Here is a 17,389-nt window from a genome sequence, read left to right as displayed (position 1 = left end):
CTTTAAAGATATTGTCAATACCAACTCCTCAATTTACTTTTTTTTAAATGAAGCATAAAAAACAATAATAATGAGCCTTATTTCATTGTTCCGATTGTAGTTGTGGAAAAAGGCTTTTATTACCCTCCTATTGCGGTCCAAAGCAAACAATTGTATTGATCCCCGAGTCACGGCAACACACTGACACTATGACACTGGTATTCTTGATATGTATTCAAACACACGTCTGGATGTTTTTGTATTACACTTTTTATTTTTTTTCATATGAAACAAATCAGTTCTTCCAATGTCTTTGAAGTGTGAAATGTCTTTTTCATGAATTCTCACGGTACATTCAGTTAATGTTGATCTGAAAGAAAACATCTTTGAACTTGGCACTTAGAAAACAACCACAAAGAATTGTCACCTTTATTCATTTAGAACAAAATTTACAAAGCCATTCAAACAGTCATTTTTTTTTTAATACTTTTATGTTTTTTAAACTCAACTGTTGAGAATATTCAAAATACACTTTTTAATGTTGCTTCTCTCTCTCTTTGTACTTACAAATATGTACATTAAAGTCTCAGTGTCTTGTCGTGTTGTCCCTCTGACTCTTCATCACTGGTAATAAAAATCCTTTTTTTGTGTTTTATTTATATCTCTTCACACTGTTGGCACTCAGTTTAGCTCTCCACTATTCTGTTTGAGTGCGAGTGTCTGTGAGTGTTCGACGTGCTCAGATGGATGTCCCGTGGCTTGGCTCACTGACTTTTGGGATGGGTCCTCCTGGCACTGGTTGGTAGGACATTGGCATGGGTGTTTTGACTGGGCTCTGCCGGAAGAGCGCCCCGTTGGGAGCCCTGTGTTTGCAGCGGATAGAGGGCATGGTGGCACTGCTGAGGGGCAGGGGCAAGGTCCTGCCAGCGGCCACGCCCAGTGTCCTTCCTGCCCCATGACCCTCCTGGAGGAAGGTGGTCACAGAGAGTGGCGGCGGCCCCCGATGTGCTGGGTAGTCCCGAACAGACAAAGCCTCCAGGGACTGGCTGGGCTGAATGCTGCCAATGTCCAGGGCAGAGATCTCGATAGACTGGCCTGGCAGCTGCTTGTGAGCTAAATCCTCGTCCAGGAGGCTGTTCAAACGCTGGTGGACCTGTTCCAGGTTCACCTCTTTGTCCTAAAGATAGATGGAAAGAAAGGCAGAGCCAAAGAGTGTGTGTAGAATAAAAGAAGCCAGTGGAAAGGATGAGGGATAGAGGTTATAATGGAAGGGAGTACATGGATGTAATTAAGGAGGAGTGTGATAAAGGAAAAAAAGTGAAAATGAATGTACAGTGAAAGGGGGTATAAGTTTAAAAGAAAGAATGGGAAGAGGGCAGAGAGTGACAGAAGACAGAAAGACAGGTTATATTGGTTGTTTCATTGTCACCATCACTAGTTTCCTTCAGTACATGCAATGCAGTCTTTGGAACATCTAACACACATCTAATAATGTTCAAGTAAATGATGCTGAAATAAAACATTGGCTCATTTCAGCTTCATTCAAGAAACCAAAAAATATAAATTAAAAACATACTGTAGTTTTCAAGCAGCCGGCATCGAGAGAGACATTACCTTAAAAGAGTAAATGTTAAATATGGTGCCATAAAAGGTAATGTCTCCACTTTTGAGATTAACTTAAATGAAGATGTTACTTCATGCAGAAGTGTTTCAATTTTTTGCACAATTAGGTGACCACACATCTGCAGGAAGTGACTCTTGCATGAAGAGCATTAGCATTAGTTAACAAGACAGGCTCCAATGCATGCATAAATCCAATGAGTCAGACTTTGGAACAATAACATTCAAATAAAGAAAAATTTGTTAATATCAGTTAATTTAAATTAGTCAAAAAATATTACTTTGTTCAATGAAGGGACATATATATATATATGATATGTGTATATATCATGATATGATATATATATATATATATACATATATATATATATATATATATATATGTGGGAGAGGAAGGGGAGAAGCCAACTAAAGAGCACATGATTGTTTATCACACAACAAATGTTAGCATGCTTGCTTTTGGTATTTTTTTCTGTCATCATGCACCCACTTAAGTCGAGCCACACTGAAGACAGACAACACCAGACAGGCAAAGAACAGGAGAGACCATGGGGTGAGATGACAGATGAAGCAAATACAATCTACCCCTGCCCATGCCCCGCCCCTTCGCCCTGTCACAGCCAATGACCATCCAGCACAGAATGCCAGGCCTCTCCTGACCTGTGTCAAGAGCCTCGGCCTCCTCCCAGTCTCTCTCTCTGTCTGTCCATATGTCCCGCCTCCCTTCTGGTGAAGGGCTTCTTATGTCATTATATGTCAATGGACCAGAAACCCTTTGCAGACCATAATCCTTAGTCACCTGCTGGAGATCATAGACAACGATACATTACCAAAACGGTCCCCTGTGGATCCGGACATTGACATATAATTTCAAGTATAATAAAAGAATTAGCTTGACATTTTGGGAAATACTCTTATTGGCTTTCTTTCTGAAAATTAGATGAGATGTCTCACACTGGTGTCCGTGTGTTAGGTGGGGAAAGTTAAAAGAAAATCTAAGAAGTCAGACTGCTCTAAATACTTAGTTTGCGACGAGCTAACGTCAGATTGTCGCAGATTTCCTTATATGGTCATCACAGGCACAGCAAACCGAAGAAGTACACGGATGTGCTCATCCATCTACGCTCAATGTGTCTATAATATCAAATGCTCAAGCAAAATAAGCCTATCAAACTATGTTCATACATATTTCCCACATGTATAACAGGTATATTCAGAAAGAAATCATGTATTGCTTGTGTTTGAAAGACTAAATCCACTGTTACACAAGGGTGGATCACTGACGTGTGCAAATGCACAATGGTCACAAAAGCGCGTGTAACTCAGGTACTGATGTTGATTAAGCGAGGTAACTTGGAATACTTACTCCTGAAGGTTACAGCTTCCCCCTGCTCTCTGCACGTCAATGTGGTTGCTCTGTTTGCGCGCAACAGGAACAATCCTGGAACGTTTTTATTGCACCTTTTACAATAAGCAGGTAATGAGTGTGGTATTTACCAAATATCCTGTTGTGGTCTTTGTTACGGCAACTATTTGTGCTGTCCACTCATATTTTGGATCAGATTCACTTGTGTGGAAACTAATAAAATATTTGATTCAATTCTGCTTCTGAGTCAGCGTTGTATTATTTTAAAACTGCAGTGCTATTCAATTGCACTACGAATAAATATACTGTCTGTTCTGAAACATTAATCTGATAAAGAACAATTTGTGGTTTATGAGCAGAGTTCGTGGAATCTAAACATTTCTTGGTAACAGCTAAGCACAGCGACTTCCTGGAGTCTCGTCACTGTGAGGTTGCCAGGCAACCAGCAGATGCTGTGGAAAAAGCGTTGGGTTTCAAGAAATAGTTACACAATCTAACTCTTTGTAAAACCACAAATGAGTGAGAGCAATGCCAGATGTTCCCCCACTTCTAGTCTTTATTCTATGCTAAGCATCTATTTTACAGACAGATTACGATAGTGGTATCGATCTCCTCTAACTCTTTACAAGTAAGCAAATAAGAGTATTTCCCATTGTGTCAAAGTGTTTGTGATGTGTTCAGGCTTGCAGTAGAGTTTTGTTCGAACTGGCTGTCATAATTCCCACATACGATGTTTTTATGCTGTTATGTTGCCAGCAATGCTTAAAACATTTCAAAGTGATAATCCATCCAAAATCTTTTGATTAAAAATCACTCGTTTCTCACAGGCTTGAAATCTAGCTGAAACGTTTTTAAAGTAAAGAACAGCAGAATGAATGTTAAATGCATCTCTAGCCAAATTCTTTCAAAACAATTATAATCTTTTTTTATTGAACATACTGAGCGTTAGGATTTTTTTGAAAAAGTTAATAGTTGCGAAAAACTTGAAAAAAAAATATAATTTACATTTTCAATAACTCAACATAATGCTTTTAAACTGCTTGTTTTGTCAGAGCTGTTAAAATTCAAAGGATATTCCAATTACATGGATGTAAATCTGGAAATGCACACATTTGAGGAGCACAAACTTTTTTTTTTTTTTTTTTTTTGTACGTTCCCTTTATCAATCTTTTTTGAAAATTGTTGACCAGCTAATTCACTATTTGACTACTCATGTTTTCATTACCAGGAAAACTATCAACCTTTCAGTCTGAGGGAACTGAGAGACATCCCCTCACTGATCAAACAGCAATTTGTGCAGTATAGATACGATTGTGCTCTTTGAGTCCTGCTGTTGCTTATTGCTGTGGCCAATGCTATGATCATAATATCATAATCTGCTATCATAACCTGACAGCTCTCAGACCATCTGTAAATCATTTTTATTCTGGGTTTTTTGGACTAGTTCGTTTACTTTATTGGACTGTACCAAGTTTAACTTTGGAGAGGGGGGATTTAATTTAGGCTTCACATATGTTTTTTTTCCAGATCCATTATTTGTATTTCCATAAAGAAAAGTTGATAGTTTTATGTGGCCATTTTGTAAATACACAGAAATGTATTGAAAACAATGTGTAAGCACCCTTATTCATCACTGTGAGCAGCATGGTTGAACCAGACATTGTATAGGGAGCATTGCTGCATCTGCCATATCTGCTGTGAGCTGTTTGTAAGTCTGTTGCTAAGCTGCCTTTGTAAAAACTGAATAAGGAATACAGAGCTCTGGATATGTGACTGGACTCATACTGTTCTTTTCTATTTTTGTTCTATTTTACTTTTCCATAAACTTCATTGCTGCTGGCTGGCACCGAACTTTTTACTTTCCGACATAAACCCTACAGAGTCAAATTTCAAGCCTTCAGAGCGTGAGTGTTTTATGCTCAAAAGATAGATTTTGGGTGGAAACGGCTTCCAGACGCATCTACAAACACAATATTGAGGCACGCAACCGTTATTACAGTCAACACATCTTGTGCCCTATAAATAATGACGGTGATATTTTTCTGTTGTGAATCTCACATGATGGCAGTATGTGGTCACTATGAGAGCAGCTGCATACAAAAGACTGAAATAGAAATCAACAGCAGTAACTCAAACTCTCATATGCACAAAAAAGCAACACTGATGGAGTTTGATTTACTGTGTGCTTTCAGAACAGGACTGGGTCTTAAATGGGTGATCTCATCCAGTATTGTTGGACTGTCAAGTCAAACAGGCAGGTCAAGGCTCAGATTTTTTACTGTCTGCTTTTGCTCACACTTTAGTTTAGGGATCCATGTCAAGCCTTAGTTGTCTGGACGCCTCATGCAGAGGGGCTGCCCAGTCGACAGCAGCAAGATAAAGTCGGAGCTCTAAAGCGTTAAGACTTGAATGGATAAGCTAAAGAGAGCTATTGTACAACTGAAGCACGTATCGACTCAGAAGTACAATTTCAGTATGTGGTTTTGAATTTGCAATTCAGTGTTTAATGTTATCTTTTCTGCTGCGGTTCTCTCACATGAGCACCAGTGATGATTTTTTTTTTTTTTATGTGTCAGCATGAGAGAGAAGCCTCAGAGAAGTCCCTAACATAGCACCCCAACCTCTCTCCCAACATGAGAAGGAATGAGTAGATTGATCACATGATGTCTGGACTATCGTCAGGGGCACACCTATTATAACTGGGTGTACTGCAGCTCTACTAAATCGGGGCTGGTGTCAGCGCCTGCTGGATCCATAAAGTAGAGTGTGGCAGTGGCATCTCTGGGCAGGACCGGGGGGCCCGGGGGTCTGGGTCTCGACCGGGGCCTTGGTGGGGCAGGGGGACCCGTGGTGGCCACCATTGCCCGGTTCTGGGTTAGCGGGCCCGGGCCCTGGCCCGACGAGTTGTCAGTGGTCACCTCTTTGGGCTGCTCTCGCCGGCAGTGGTTGTTGTTCCACCATGTCTCCAGTGCAGCCACCAGGAGGGCCAGCAGCAGGCCGGCAGCAAGGATGCAGAAGACACCGGCAAAGCTGTGGAGACGCAGCGCCCGTCCCTCCGGCTGGGCGTCTGCGTGGCTCTGCAGGTCACAGCGGCCTTTCTTTGGCCACCATTTCTGCTTCAAGATGTCGAGGTCACCTTTTTCCTGAAGCTCCAAAATCCTGTGGAGAAGAAATGCGAAATAGTTCTTTCAAACACAGAAGGTGCAGTTTTGTGCAATAAGGACAATGAACTAATTCTTCAGAAGCACTGATTCAAAGTAAAGTTTGGCAAATCAAATTACAATGACAGCAGAGTAGAGAGTGGAAAATGTAATAATTTTCATAGACAAACAGGAGTGATAGAAAATCAATATATTGCTGTTCTGAATGATTACCATATTACTATCATGTAACAACAATTAAAAGACAATATTGTGTAGCTCATTAAAAAAGCTAATGGAAAAAAAGAAAAGCGCCCTATTAATGTACGGTATTAGCATCGACTGCAAGCTCATTAAAGACCCGTAGAGGGTAAAATGCTATTAAACACTGCGGGTTTTAGTTTACAACTGTAGAGTGCAAGACTTGATGCTGATTGATTCTAAACAAGAGCTAAAAGCCCCGGCTGTATGAAAACAAGGCAAAGAAAAACAATCCCAGCTTCTTGAGTAATCAGTTTCATATCAAATCGTATAAGTGTGAAAACAAAGATGATCAAACACTACAGTCAGCCCATTAATTAGTGCACAGAGAGCAGAGATAAATGGATGGCTGTTGTGAAGGAGAATGATGGCAGCTGAGTGCAAACCCAGGCGAGACAGTCAGTGAGTCTGTCCCACTGGAACAGTTAGCTTTGTGAACAGTCGTTATTCAAACTATTCAACAGGAACTGGCACAAATGTGGCCATGCACGAGTTTTCACATTCATTCAGAGCAAATAGGCAAACACGATATAAGCACAGCTGCCAGAGTCATTTATACACTTGTACACTCATGCAACATGATAATGTTTTCAGATATTCACCATTTCTTTTCCTGCAATTAATCCAAAAAGTTTGACCTTTCAGGGATTAGTCCCCATTTTTCAGATATTGCCCACGAGAATTTACAATTTACACTGAAGAGCAACTTCCCTGTTCACTTGTAATATTGTGAGACTCCACTGAAAGTTCAACCAGACATGTTTTCACGAGAAATATTCTGGTTGCAAATATTGAAATTCTTACTACTGTAGATATCATTCTAAGTGTAATTTTTACAACATGATTATTATTTTGTACATCAGCTCTAATGGTTGTGATAACACTAACTGGAGACACAGTCACACTCTAAAAAAAAGGTCAAAGGTAAGAAATATGATCTTTCAGATGATCATACACTTTGTAAACACACATCCAGGTTCGTAAAAGTTGTTTGAAAAAATAAAAAAATAAGACAAACTGAAACACAGTTTACAGACCTACTTTCTGGTTCAACCTTGACCTGCAATACCTGCTCTAGTTATGTGCACTCATGGGATTATTAATGCAACAGGTAATTATTAATGAAAATGGTTGGATAATGTTACAAATGTTTACAACCTTTCTGATTGTCTGACTAACTGTATTTCATGCTGTTATTTTTAGGGATGCTGCTGTATTCTCAGATCTGTGGTGGCTATAGTATCATAACTGATAACAAGGATGGGCCGAATTACAGAGACAAAGGCCACTGATTTAAAATAATTAACATTTTGGATGATACCGACATCAAGAAATATCCTTTGGTTCCTTTACTGATCAGCTATAACTACTGCTTTGTAACTGATTTCTATCAAAAACATTAGAAAATGTATGACGAAATACATACTTCTGAGAGAAGAGGTCTCTGTAAGGACTGCCGTGCTGCAGGGCCATGCCATAGCCTCTGGTGCTCATGCTGTTTCCTGCTATAGTCAGTGTGCAGTCGTCGTCTGTCAGAGCAGCATACTCTACCACCGCCATGTCCCACAGAAAGGCATACGACTCTCGCTTTGCCTGGAAGTTTGGAAACGTTTCCGTGATACAGACACAAAAACAGAAACAGGATAATTGCATAACAACATGTTTTATAGTAAAGTGACAGTAGCTTAGCTATAAACCATTTTTTTTTTTCAGTTTTGGTTTGCTCATCAGAGACAGAGATTGGACTGTACAGACGAGCAAAAACACTTTTATACACAACTAGATACAAAGTGACTCTACCACAATCAGTAAAAACTGTTATTTCTCTGTTTTAGCATTTAACACTTTAATTGTATGGGTTAAATCATTTTTCTGGAGTTTACCCTGGTCGTGTCCCTTCCAAGCACCACATTTAACCCTCAAATGGCATGTTCAATTACAACAACATGCTATTTTCTCGTCATTTGGATTATTTAAATTTGGAAAGGATTGAAAAACACATTTCCTTCCATTTTTATATCTTTAACTCATGTCCCCGTGTACTCAGAGGGGTACTCAGAAAGATCACTCGCTGGAAAAAGCATTGAGTAGACCAAAACTAAATATTTGCTCAGGAATTAGCACAGGCCTTTTGCCCTCTCAGAGCAAACACTGAACAGCTTGAGATTTCTTTACAAAGACGAGAACAATAGTTGTATCCTTATTTATTTATTTTTTTTTCCAGCTTTGCATTCCTCTGCTTGCAGCATATTTTCAGAGACACAATCATACGCTGTAGCCTGAAGGGAACACTGTGTAGAACAACCAAGGCTGAATTCTATCTTAAATCCTTTTGGTTCTGTATTTATTTATTGTTGTGTACATATTTCTCTGACACAGGTTCCCCTTGTGGTTTTCTTACAGCCTACATATTCCAGAATAAAACTGCTCACAACTAATACAGACGAACAAACGTTTTAGCTCACATCTCATTCGCCTTACAAAGAGCTGTCAAGTTCACTCACCTTTGATACATAAACACATGAAGGAGACATTCCCATCACACTCATCAAAGTATGAAACTGAAGTCAGAATGAAGAACATGCAGTAGTTGTTTTCTTTGTTAGCTATGAAAAGCAATGTAGTAATTCAGGCTTTTTTCTCAATAGATATGTTTGCTGTTAAAATTGAGAAGAGTTTTCCTCTGAAGTATGTATCTGTTCATTTCCAACTGGTCTGATGACACAATAATAAACAGTAACAACAATAAAGCTGTTAACTGACAAGTGCATGTGTCAGACTGTAATTTGTCTAATCAAGGATTATTGTTCAGGCAGCCTTTTGTAAATGTGCTTGTGTTAAAGAGACATGTAAGAATGCACAAAATATTAGTTTAGCAGCACATATGGTTTATGAGAATAATTAGAAAAAGCTCACTTCAGTAGATTAAATTACTGCACTCACAAGCCTCAGAGAATCAGGCATGAAAATGATTCAGCTAATTCTAAGTTTGTTCCTACCTGGTTAGTAAATCAGAGAGAGTTAATTATCTTCAAGACTGCACTTATGTTTCACAGTATTAATATCTCCCTGAGCTGAAAATATAATTTTCAGAAAATTATTTTACAAGTATTTGGAATACAAAGACCATCTTACATTGCCTGCTTCTTGGACTGAAACGGTTTGTTGAATAGTTTAACATGGGAACAACTGTTTTGATTGAGTCTGACTACTCATATTCTGTTGTTCCGTGTCAGGAAAAAGTTACCATAAAAGAGCATAAAGTTATGAAGTGTGGTCTCACCAGGAAAAACAAACATGTCTTAATAACATTTTCTTCATGGAGACCAAATACTGACCTTCTTGATGCCCTCTGATGGGCTTGAGACAGAGTTGTCAAAGCCGTTGTTCTTGTTAATGATCTTCCAGAGTTCGGCAAACGTGCTGTCCTGCTCCAGAGGGTTGGTGCCTTTGGCCCGGAAATACTCATACACAGCCGAGTCCCTCACTGTCCCATAAACCAGGTCCACCTGCTTAGACAGGTCCTGGAATGACCTATAGTGCAGACACATTGAAGAATTAATGACAAATAATAACAATCTGAAACTGACATGTCTCATGTAGAATACTATTTTATTATAAATGAAAGCAGGAAGTATGACTAAAATGCAAATTAAAACATCACAAAAACACTGTTAAACCTACTTTAAATAAAGCAGTAATTTGTTTCCCCCATATGTTTACAAATATAACTTTTTAAAGCAGTGGGAAAAAAAAATGTTGCACTAATCTGTAAGTGTATGACATAAATTTCCATCTTGTGGGGAATACATTTGGTTTATATTTGAATCATAAACTGAGGCATTAATCTCACATTATCGTATTATTATTATTATTATTATTATTATTATCATGAGAAACAACACAGCTCAAATCCTCTATCGTACAAAATATTGACAATCACTATTCTGCAAGACAGTTTTTAGATGCTTATTTATCACTAATCTAGACAACCTATTCTGTATATGTGGGATATGAAGATTTGTGTACCCGTGTGCAGCAGAATCAGAAAAGATAAAGTGATTCAAGCTGCTACCAGCTCTCTATTCCTTTTTCATTCCTCCACATAAGCCTCTTGGCTTGTACAGTATTTGCCCTCTGTTTAAAATTCAAGATTTAACTCCCTCTAGTTTCACTCAGACCAATCAGTAGGCTTTAAATCTGACCTGCCTTGCTAATGCACATTGGAGCAAATCACTAATCAGCGTGCCCTTATCAACTAAATTAGCTGCACCTGTAGCATGCTTCTTGCTGCTTCTGATGTCGACACCACCGCTTTCCTAGCTCTGAATCAGGCTGGAGCACCATAACTGCAGCCTGGATTCACAGTAATGATGACCAGGATGTGAGTTTTCCATTCCTGACCGATTACAATTACTCAAAGAGTTTGCACCACTTCCAACTAACTCGGATCTCCATTTTAGTATTTTAAAACTTGCCTCTCTGGATCAAATTGTCCGTTATACAAATGCTGTGTATGAAATAAGCTCAGAAAAGACGCTCAGTGCAGCAAGTGTATTTTATGTATAAAGATAATTGCTCATTTTGCACAGCATCATCTGTGCTAAATGCCAGTGTCAGCGCAATTAGAGTTTGCTTCCAATGTAATCTGTCCGGGAGATTACCTACTTGCTTGACTGGTGTTAGTTTAAAATGTCTGACATGCTGTTCTGTGCATTCCTTAAAAAAAAAAAAAAAAAAAAAAAATTAGAATAACCACAGTATATTTATAGAATTTACATTGTCTTATTCCAATTTTCTAAAAAGTGAGAGAATCAAACAGTTTATCTTGAGATGATAATGTAGGACCAAATCAACCATTTAATTAGACGCCTATATAGTGTGGCAGGGATTGTTACGGGGAAAAAAGGCGAGAGAGAAAGAAACAACTGATTAGATATTTCATGGTCTCCCGCTTATGCTGTCAGATTAAACGACAAAGTTTACTGCGCCGAGTAAAATATTCAGCTTTAATTTTGTCTAACAGCTTACTTTTATGTAACTACGCAAGCTTTGTGACCTACAGTGCGCTGTGGAAGTATATATTTAAGATAAATCAACGCTATGAATATTTAGATGCACCAGCTGGAGTGAAAAGAATGAATAAAAAAAAGTGAAAGACCTTTTATTGTAAGAACAAATAGTAAAAACAACACACAGATAGTGCCACATGCAAAATCAAAGATACAGTAAAAGTAAACCACTAACAAGTATTAATATCAGCTATTTGAAGCAGACACTGTATACTGTATGTACTGAGAACATCTGTTGTCGATTCTTGAGTCCTTTTTCTTGTTTACCCTTTCTTTCTAATAGCAGTGAAAAATTCCCTTTAATTTGTGATCAACACAGACAGGTAAAACCTAGCTGCTCTGTTCATTACCACTAATGACTGAACCAAGATTGAAAGATGCCCAACACAACCACATTTCTTCCTCCCTTCCTTCTTCATTCTTACCACTCACTGCTACAGAAACACATTGCATGTCAAGAATATCCTTCTCTTAAAATCATATGACTTTCTGTGTGCATGTCACTAATTTCCATATATTTTAGTCCGAATTAAATATACTGAATGTTTGGCTGCACAGTCAGATATGGTTATAGTTAGGTTTTTTTAAATATAAAACTGGCCAAAGGAACAACAACAACAACTAAAAAAAACAACCAAAAAACATAACAAATAAAAGAGTTCAGCCAAAGAGTTAATCTAATTAGTATTAATCCATGTGATAACCTGGAGGGAATAAGTAATCTGATGGTCTCTCTTTTGCTCTCTCTCACACTCAGTCAAGAAAAAAACATTAGCTTTAACGTTGTAGAAAAGAAATTCACCTGTGTCACTCGGCGTAGGAGTTTTGTAATGGCTCATTTTCACAGACGGTAAACAAAAGGGGAAGAAGCCATGAAGTGTTCAGAAACATTTTCTAATATGCAAATGTTGTCTTAAATAACCATATTCTTGTTTATTGTTCCCCTTACACCACAATAATGTATCATGCAAATACACATTTAGAAACCCTGCAGAGGCACACATATACAGTATCTAAATTGAAGGTATACAGTCTCTCTCTTGGCACTAAAAATCCAAACTGCTGCTTTTTGGCAGTGCACTGGCGTCTTTAACTTGACTTGTGGAAGAAAGTTGATTTCTCCAAGAATTATAACATCTTGAATGTGAGTATTAGAGGAGCTTTGGTCACCATTTGTAATTTAAACGTATTATCTGGTGTTGTCTGCATAAAAAAAGAGACATTACATTTATCAATGAGGGTGCCAAGTTACAGCAAAGGGGATTAAAACGATGGAAGCCATAGCTGAGCAATGAGTGAACCTTTGCAGTACAGTGGGGAAGATAAAAAAAAACAGTAATAGACCAATCCTAATTTTTAGAGCAGTCTATGTGTACTTCAGTGTGGGTAATAACAACCCAGCTCTTCTGCCTTGACCAAAATAATAGCATGGACCCAGTTATGGAGTTTTAAATAAGCAAAGGCATCTTCATTCTTCCTCCTTGCTTCTTGCAGTACTTTTTAGAAAATGAAGTTTGCATCCCGTGTCTGAAAGAGTTATATTCCCAACCATTTACATAACCCTGGACTACTGTCTCCTTGACAGGGGAAATATTTTTGCACATTTTATCCTCATTGGAAATGCATTTCTTTCCGGAGCCAACCTGCAGCATGTCTTATAGAACAAAAGGAAAGACAGCAATAGCTGCTCACAAAAGGAGTCCATTTTTGTCTATATTTTCTGAACAATCTGTCCTCCAGTGGTTCTATGAATGTGCACAAACAGACGTCGCCCTCAAAGGAGATTTGCATTGTGGATTTTAAGGTGTGTTTGTAAAAATGATGCAAAGGCAGCGAGCTCTCCCTCTCTGACAGAAAGCCTCTACACCAAATATTTATCAGGTCTCAAAAGCCTTAATATTTGTTCAGAAAACAGGCATACACTAACTAAACATTTATTTGTTTTTGAGAAATAATATTAAAGACAGTTACATACTAATAAAGAATACAGAGAGATGTGGCAGATTACTACTGTGGTTTGTTTTTGATAAACACTGATTTTGTAATAATAAAACAACAAAGAAAAAAGACCGGCAGTCTCTTTAAGGATCTTGGAACAACATCAAGAAGGCAGGTGGAGAACCACAAACAAGAGACAGAGAGAGAGAGAGAAGAAAAAAAAACTTATTCCATCAAATAATAGATCTGAGAGGTTATTTCTTTATCTCTGATAAAAACGAACAAATCACGTCCCCACACTTTGCTGGTCAGATGTGACCAAAGGAATGCAAATTTTGTTTAATTTTAGTTTTGTTAATAAAACAATTATCTACTTTCTCCACCTGTCCTAAATTTAACAAATTATTTTTTTTGGTGGGGGGGGGGGGGGGGGGGGGGGGGTTGTCTCACTTTAGATACGAAGGGGCACATTTACTAAAGTTACAAGCAAATTACAGATTTCAGTCAAAGTGACTGCAGTTCTGATGGCACGGCTTGATGCTGGCCAATTTAAGAAGTGACTCATGCATATCAGTAAAGCAACGGAGAACAAACGCTTGTAGCTGTAAATACTGGTTGAAGACACCAATAAACATTTTGGAATTTTAAACAAAAGATATTGAAGAATATCAAGATATATAGTATGTAGGCTCTTATACTAAATAAGTACTGTAGTCCTGTGCTGTTCCTGCTCACATTCTCCTAACAAACAAAAAGTGTAATTTTAGTGAATACAAATAATTTTAGCAGCTAATTTTAGTTTAGCACATTTACCATCTCCAGAAGATTTGATCTATTAAAATATGTCTCAGCTACCTTGTGAGGCAGCTAGATTCACAAGGTAAAAAAAAAATCCGTTGTGTCCGAACCAGCTGTAGTTCAGACCAGTGAGCATCCTACGAGGACCCACTGGCAGCTCCAGGCGTGACTCAGGTGCAACGGAAAGTAAATGATTGTTCAAAAACAAAACTTATCTGATTGGTTGAAGTTAGTTTGTGACAGACAGTTATAGACAGATGGCTTAGCCAGTATTTTTTAAAGGTCCTTGCCCTTTTCCAAACAGTTTCCAAGGGTTGTCTTCTCAGATGGTTTTGAGTAGCAAAGCATCTGGCACATCTGGTTGATGTCTCCGGTTTCACTCCTCAAAGTCTGTTCAGATTTTCTACTCAGTCTGTTTAGATTAGCACAACGTTAAATGCAACACAGGTTATTTCTATAAAGTAGTTACTTCTGAGAACAGCAGACTACATGTACATCATGTGTCGTGATTGTTCCAACTTAAGATTTGTCACATTAACCTTCCCGTTAACTCCTGAATGCAATCATTTGCAGATAAGTTTGCTTCCTAAACTGTACCAGAAAAAAATGAATGTCCCTGTATTTGCCATTCCAGACATAAACACAGACAAGGTCTCTTCACAGGTGAGCTGTGTGCTGCTTAGCATTCACTCCCTCCACTCAGAAGTCCACATGTTGCTATTTGTTCAACAGAACACAGACCCAATGCAATCAAATGCCTCTCTAGCCCAGTCTTTGGGGAGAGACAGCACACCAAATTGGATTCACTGACAAATAACATTTGGACTGAGGACAGGCTAGTTGTTAGACAGTGGGTCAAAAATTACAGAAACACTCTGCACCAAGTGGAGCTGATGAGAAATGCACACAGATCAATCTTCAACCTGAGCCATAGCACTTGTCTTTATATTCACAGTATGAAAAAGATCAAATGTATCGTACCTCGAGGAACCTTTCCACGCTGTAGTGCATAAAATAACATCTATATGTGTTTCCACTCTGCAACGAACTTACTATGATAGACATACCTCAAGAGATATACGCACATACATTCAAGGCTGAGGGACAACATGATTATACGAAAGCATTTAGAAGCTTTAAATAGGATTTTCCACATCACAGCTTGTGTTCAGGTGTTGGAAGTTTCTACTGCATTTGTTAAAAAAAAAAAAAAAAAGTTGTATAAAACCTTTTGTGACTGCATGAAGTTCAATGATTGCCTCAAGTGATGTCACAGCAGTCAGCTCGATTCCGGCTGAAGAGTTCAAGTTTGAAAATGAAAGAAGTCTGAGAATGTGGAGTAAAATACTTGAGCTTAGCAAGACTCTGTGGCCTGCCCCTCGTCTCTGCTTGAGGCTCAAGGCAACATTCGCTGCTACTACCCTGAGACACCCAAATCTTTCACAATTTATGTTGGTCGTTGGACTACATTGAGGGTAAGGCACAAGCGAGCTTTTTACAAGGAAGAAAAATATGTGGAATATATATATATATATATATAGAATCTATAGATTTAGATCATTTGTTTTAAGTGTGCATTAGTCTGCAATGCTAAATTGTTGGTGTACTCCTTTAAGTGGTCATCAATGTTAATGTTTTTAAATTTAGAAAATACATCAGCATTTTAAAGAGAGTCCTTATACCTTGGCCATCTGACTTTGTTGAAACACTGTAATAGAAAAACACTGTGTCTTACCGGACAGCGTTGTCCATGCGTGACACGGTGAGGTAGGCAGCCAGGTTTGCAGTGTAGGACGAACACACAATGAGGGTGAAAAGCCACCAGCTGCCCATGACGATACGCAGAGCCACTGATCCCAGGATGGAGTCGCTGCCTGTGGGGGTGCAGATAGAAACACGCAGGGTTAAAAGCTACACACGCCATTATCTTTACCATCTGTTAAAGAGTCACATTAAAACATCAAGTAACGATTACTGTTATTATTTATTTATATGACAATTATTTTCTCAATTACTCTATTGTTGTTCTGATAGTCAAAAATGCCAGTTATAATTTACCCAGCCAAAGTGATGTATTCAAACTGCCTGTTTCCTTCAAAATGTCTTTTCATAAATGACAAAGACAGCGTTGTCGTCACAAGTGAGAAGTTACAAATATCAAAACTATGCTGTTGCTTTTGATGGCAATGATTTCCTGCCCTTCAGTATTGTAAGGTATTTCCTTGTCATTTATCTCTGTAATTATTATTACTATCATTATCATTACTAGTATTGAACAATATGTTTTGTGTTATCTACATTCTACTTTCTTTGTTTGGGTGTTGTGGTTTGATGGTTATGATGTGTGGGTTGGTTGGAGAAAATGTATTTTCATACATTGTATGTGACCTTGTCTGTTGTATCGTATTGTATGTTTATGTTGGACCCCTTAAAACAAGGGGATTCCTCTCAAGGGTCTGTCTGTTAATAAAGTTGAAATATTGAATGTTTCAGTATTTCAAAGATGAAGTACTGCTCAAAAGAATCACAAAAAAACAATTGATTTTCAGAATAGTTTCAGAAGTGAGTGAATTCTGGTGCTGCCAAAATGTGTGGGTTTCCTTTGGTATTATCAGGGCCTTATTGTTTCAATTAGTTTTTATATCATAAGCGAGCCAAGATAATAAAGATTTATTTATCTTAAAATTGTACATTTGGAGTGCCATGGATTATTTACTTTATTTCGAATGAGGACTTTGGCTAATTCTGAGTTGTTTTTTTAAAAGAAGTTTTCTCACTTTTGAGATAGTACTCCTATTTGCATGTAACACTTGAGCAGCTGATTCTGTGCATATGAAAAATCGGTGTAATTACTGTACGTTTTAATCATTTATTTTCCCATGGGCTGTGTCCATTCAAAACATTCTACCCTGAAATGTTACTTTCATTATTTTACATTCTATTACACATCTTCATCCAGTTTTTTTTCAAAGAACACACTACTCATTAAAAGTTGTTCTTCTTTCTCTCTTTCTTCACATCTTTAATCATTACTTATCCTTATATTCTTTGAGGTTAAAAGACTGTTTCATATTAGCTTTGCTATCTTCCACTTTTTGACTGTAATACTAACTTGTTCTCTGCAAACATCCCAAAACAGCTTATGAGGTGCATGAGAAAAATGTCAGCATGCATTCTAATTTTGAAGAGTAAAGCCACAGAAATGTCATCTGAAA

General features: G+C 38.1%; 1 protein-coding gene across 3 annotated transcripts in view; it reads right to left on the bottom strand.

Moving 5' to 3' along the window:
- Positions 1-233: 233 nt before the first annotated feature.
- Positions 234-17,389, bottom strand: part of grid1a (glutamate receptor, ionotropic, delta 1a) — a 220,829-nt gene continuing 203,673 nt past the window's right edge. Inside the window, exons 12-17 of one of the 3 annotated variants that reach the window (XM_069144450.1) lie at positions 15,910-16,048; positions 9,705-9,900; positions 7,793-7,959; positions 5,884-6,124; positions 2,260-2,398; positions 234-1,156 (exon numbers count right to left, since the gene is read on the bottom strand). In XM_069144450.1, the coding sequence (XP_069000551.1) occupies positions 744-1,156; positions 2,260-2,398; positions 5,884-6,124; positions 7,793-7,959; positions 9,705-9,900; positions 15,910-16,048 (1,295 nt within the window). In that variant the 3' untranslated portion in view covers positions 234-743. Of the gene's footprint in view, positions 1,157-2,259; positions 2,402-5,883; positions 6,125-7,792; positions 7,960-9,704; positions 9,901-15,909; positions 16,049-17,389 lie in introns of all 3 variants that reach the window. The other 2 variants (XM_069144448.1, XM_069144451.1) reach the window with 2 other exon arrangements.

Source organism: Embiotoca jacksoni, unplaced genomic scaffold (genome assembly GCF_022577435.1).
Source record: "Embiotoca jacksoni isolate LCO1_2020_lvr unplaced genomic scaffold, fEmbJac1.0.p SCAF_12, whole genome shotgun sequence".
Lineage (NCBI taxonomy): Eukaryota > Metazoa > Chordata > Actinopteri > Embiotocidae > Embiotoca > Embiotoca jacksoni.
This window is presented reverse-complemented; position numbering and strand designations above follow the sequence as displayed.